The sequence below is a fragment of the Gadus morhua genome, chromosome 9 (assembly GCF_902167405.1).
Source record: "Gadus morhua chromosome 9, gadMor3.0, whole genome shotgun sequence".
In the NCBI taxonomy this organism is placed as follows: Eukaryota; Metazoa; Chordata; class Actinopteri; order Gadiformes; family Gadidae; genus Gadus; species Gadus morhua.
In genome coordinates, this window is record NC_044056.1 from 10,660,036 (window position 1) to 10,664,409 (window position 4,374).

General features: G+C 45.8%; 1 protein-coding gene across 1 annotated transcript in view; it reads left to right on the forward strand.

Annotated features, from left to right (window-relative positions):
* Positions 1–4,088, forward strand: part of abtb2b (ankyrin repeat and BTB (POZ) domain containing 2b) — a 49,752-nt gene extending 45,664 nt beyond the window's left edge. Inside the window, exons 11-16 of the mRNA XM_030365323.1 lie at positions 477–582; positions 963–1,065; positions 1,409–1,496; positions 1,713–1,781; positions 1,969–2,082; positions 2,234–4,088. Of these exons, the coding sequence (XP_030221183.1) occupies positions 477–582; positions 963–1,065; positions 1,409–1,496; positions 1,713–1,781; positions 1,969–2,082; positions 2,234–2,449 (696 nt within the window). The 3' untranslated portion in view covers positions 2,450–4,088. The remainder of the gene's footprint in view (positions 1–476; positions 583–962; positions 1,066–1,408; positions 1,497–1,712; positions 1,782–1,968; positions 2,083–2,233) is intronic.
* The last annotated feature ends 286 nt before the right edge of the window (positions 4,089–4,374 follow it).

Here is a 4,374-nt window from a genome sequence, read left to right on the forward strand (position 1 = left end):
GTACATGTGTGTGTGTGTGTGTGTGTGTGTGTGTGTGTGTGTGTGTGTGTGTGTGTGTGTGTGTGTGTGTGTGTGTGCATTTTCAGTTGCGCGTGTGCATGTGTTTGTGTGTGTGTTTTTTTAGTGTGTGTGTGTGTGTGTGTGTGTGTGTGTGTGTGTGTGTGTGTGTGTGTGTGTGTGTGTGTGTGCGCGTGATATTTCGGCGAAATTTTGATATCCAACCTAACTCTATCGTCCTAACGCTGTGTATTCACTGTGCCTCGTTGGCTTTATCCAGATTAACCTTAAAATATGACTCAGATAATAATAACGCACCATACATTTTTGATAGCTACTCCGTTTTGGATTGATTGCTTCTCAGCCTTTTATTCCGCTAAATGTAAAGGTAGATGTGTTAAGGTTTTAACCTGAAGGTGAAACGCTGAACATAAACGTATGATGTATCCCATAACAAGAGTCATCCTCTTTCCCTCCAGAATGACGCCATCATTCAGCAGTTGGGCGCCATCTTCAGCCATTGCTTCGGTCCGGCCCCCCTCCCGTCCATCCCTGAGACGAAGCCCTCTCTGTCCGCTCAGCTCGGTAAACCCCCACCCCCCCCTCTCATGGTGGTTTAAAAGATATGGAAAATATGTACGCTGGATAGTTTTATCCTGGTTTGTTGTATGGGCCGGGATACTTCCTGGCAAAGAAACGTAAATCTCATTTTATGCTTATGTTGAAATAACTAAGATCTATAAATGATATTTTATTCAATGTGATACAAAACCAACTATGGTTATAATTAACAGCATAGCAAGTGTTCATGCATGTATTAGTAGCAGGAGGGCCTGAATGTCAGCAATAGTCCGTAGAACAGATTCTCGGGACCACAGAACAACAGTTGGTTGGCCTGAATTAGGTTTGACATGTAACAATCTGCTGGAGTGCGTCGCGGTTCTTGACGATCTCTTCCCCCTCAGACCCTCACTTCCTGAACAACCAGGAGATGTCAGACGTGACCTTCATCGTGGAGGGGAAGCCGTTCTACGCCCATAGGGTCCTCCTGATCACAGCTTCAGACCGGTGAGGAGAGGCGGGATGGATAGAATGTGGAAGAGCAGCTTGGGGTTAAACCTTAGGGTTTAGTCTCTGGATTGGTCTTTAGCTTGTGGGTTAATGGTTAGGGTTTAGTCTCTGCTTTGGTCTTTAGCTTTAGGGTTATAGGTTAGGGTGTAGTCTCTGGTTTGGTCTTTAGCTTTAGGGTTAATGTGTTTGGGGTTTAGTGTTTGGATTTATGGTTGTCTTTCATTTTAGGATTTGTTTTTCGGTTCTTCTAAACACAGCCTATTGTAAGAATACAAAGAGAGCCATAGTAAGATATGGTTCTGGTCCAAACTAACGGGTCTATTGTCTGATTTGGCTCAAGGTTCAAGAGCCTGCTGCTGTCGTCAGGACCCGACGGAAACCATGGCAACTGCATCGAGATCAGCGACGTCAAGTACAGCATCTTTCAGGTAGCCTTCGCCGTCCCTTAACCCCCAGAGTTGACCCCAAATGCGACCCCAAATACGACCCCATCCGTGACCCCAAATTTCAACCCATATGTGACCCCAAACTTGACCCCAAATGTGACCTCAAACGTGACCCCAAAGGTGACCCCAAATGTGACCGCATATGTTGGCCCCTTGTCTTGCGACCTCAAGTTCACCTTCTCTCCGACCCTGTACCAGATCATGATGTCCTACCTGTACTGCGGCGGAACAGAGTCTCTGAAGACCAACGTGGGCTCCCTGCTGGAGGTAAGAACACGATCTTTACCTTATTAACATGCAGATCTGTGTGTGTTTGAGAAATAAGAAGTAAAACGCCATTTTGCGAGATTGACTTCAGGACTGGCTCCTGCTTATGGGACCTGACCCAACATGGGAGCGATGAGTAAAAACAGCCAGGCGTTGACGGCGGCCCCCTGTCCTCCTCTCTCTTCAGCTGCTGTCAGCGGCCAGCGTCTTCCAGCTGGTGGCGCTGCAGAGGCACTGCGAGCTCATCTGCTCCCAGCACATCACCCTGAAGAACGCCGTCAACATCTACAGGACGGCCAAGGTACACACACGAAACTAAAGAAGAGTGATGTGGCTATAAATCTACTCAGACGCACACTACACAAATACGCTACTACCACGCACACTACAAACACACGCACGCTACGCATACACACACTAACCCCCCCCCCCCCCCTCTTCTCTTCGTCCAGGCCCACGGTTCCTTGGAACTGAGCGCGTTCTGCGAGGGCTACTTCCTGCAGAACATGTCCGCCCTGCTGGAGAGAGAGGGCTTCCGAGCCCTCCTGCTGGGGCCCCAGGCCGGGGCCCGCGGCGGGGGGTCGCCCCGCGTGGAGTCACCCCTGGAGCAGCTGGAGGCTACGCTAGCACGCCGGCTACGCTCACTCTACACCAGCTCCCGAGTTTGAGGAGCAGCCCATCTGGGAGGCTAACGGAGGAGGCTAATGCTAACAGAAGGAGAAGGAGCCATTAGCCATCTGGGAGGCTAACAGATGATACTGATGCTAACAGGAGGAGGAGGAGCGACTCTTTGCAGTGAAGGGACACGTGATGAAGTTTGGATGATTTTTTTCAATGGCTGGTTCAACTCCCAAAATAGGACAAGTCGTTTGGATTTGGATTCTACATCCGCGATTGGGAGCAACTTCTACGTTTGACACTGTGGGAGTGAGAGACTCCTGTTGTTGCCGTGTACAGTATGAACATATAGAGAGGAGGGAGGTTGGAGTATTTTTTTCCCGGAGCTCTGGAAGCTGGAACGGAGGAAGAAAGAAGCCACAGGGAAACTCGGGGACAATGCTGCGCCCTAGTGGCGAACTGCGAGGCTCTCTGATAATTACATGACAGCGCTCTAGTGTCGAACTCTTATCATTACAGGACAATACTGCCTTTTCAAATGAGAACCGACAATTTTGGAAAACTTCCGCCCCCTCCTAATACAAAAATCTGCCATTCATAAATTATTTTAGCCTGGAAGAACCGGTTTCAACGGCAGTTTACACCTGAAAATAAGCAAACAACAAAGATAACTGTAGCAATGTCAATGCTACTCTCCACCTTTACTGGGCTCCCCCAGACAAAGGACGCAGGGTGATGGTGTTGAATTCGGTTCATTGCAACGACAATTGTTTGCTGATAATGATACATGGCCTGGTGCTCCATGTTGCCATGCAGGAGATCTCTCCCTGAGTGTGTTGTGTGTGGTGACGGCTGGTTACACCTGGGCACATTGATCGCTCAATGCACAACAGGTGTGCAGCCTCACCAAGCCGGCCCCACAGTCAAATCAGACTTGGACCAGGGGAGGTTGCTTCAACCAGCCATCATCCACACACACTCCCACAATAACATGCAGACATTTTTATGTGATTAACAAATGCATACAGGTTATTGCTGTAGTGGGGGGGAAGAGAAGGGGTTCATATCGACATAAGCTTTGCATTTCTCTGCTGCAGAATGGGATAGGACCTTTGGTTTTTGTAAATGTCTCTTTTTAGCATTTTGCTTATGAACAGAAGAGAGGATTGAGAATATAACATTTAACTGGGATGATATTTTCTATTTAAAGAAAGAAAAAGATGTGAGTATTTAAGAGGGAGTTCCCTTTTCTTTATTGTGTTTTTGATTCAAGCAAATTATTACGATTAATATTGATGTTAAAGTAGCTTTTGTGTTGCTATTTGTTTGTTACTAACGGTGAATGAAGCTGAGAGTTTATGCTTTACAAAGAGAGCAGAAAGGTAGCCTGGCAAATTTTTTAATTCCCCGGTCTGGTAAGTCTCATTACACTGCTAATAAATCATTGGTTGGATATCCTATTTTTTTCTATTTGAATTTTCCATGAATCACAATATATTTGTGACTTAAACTGCAATCAATCAATGATGTTTCAATTGTCGGATAATGTTTCATAACACATTTTAAATATCAACACATTATTTCGGCTCTCCAGATTTGTGGACGTCATTGTAAGCAGAAGCTATTGAGATAAACTGCTCTGATGCTTTCATTGAGATTATAATAAAGGCTCAAGACTGGCTACCACAACAAAAGCCTCTTCATTTCAAAGTAAATTATATAAATGTGTAAAAACATAGTAAAATACCGAAAGATTTATTCTGGGATTACTTATTAACAGGAATCAGTTCTCGATACAAACGTATGAAGTAAAATACTATCTCCTTGTTTAAGAAAGATTTCAGAAAACCTTGGAGTGAGATTTCAGCGGAACATTTATCGGGGGCCATCATGCGCTGAAACGGGACTACCAACAGCCATTTCCCAGTTTTATAACTTTTAATCCTGAGCCAAACCACGATCAAATGAAATGTCA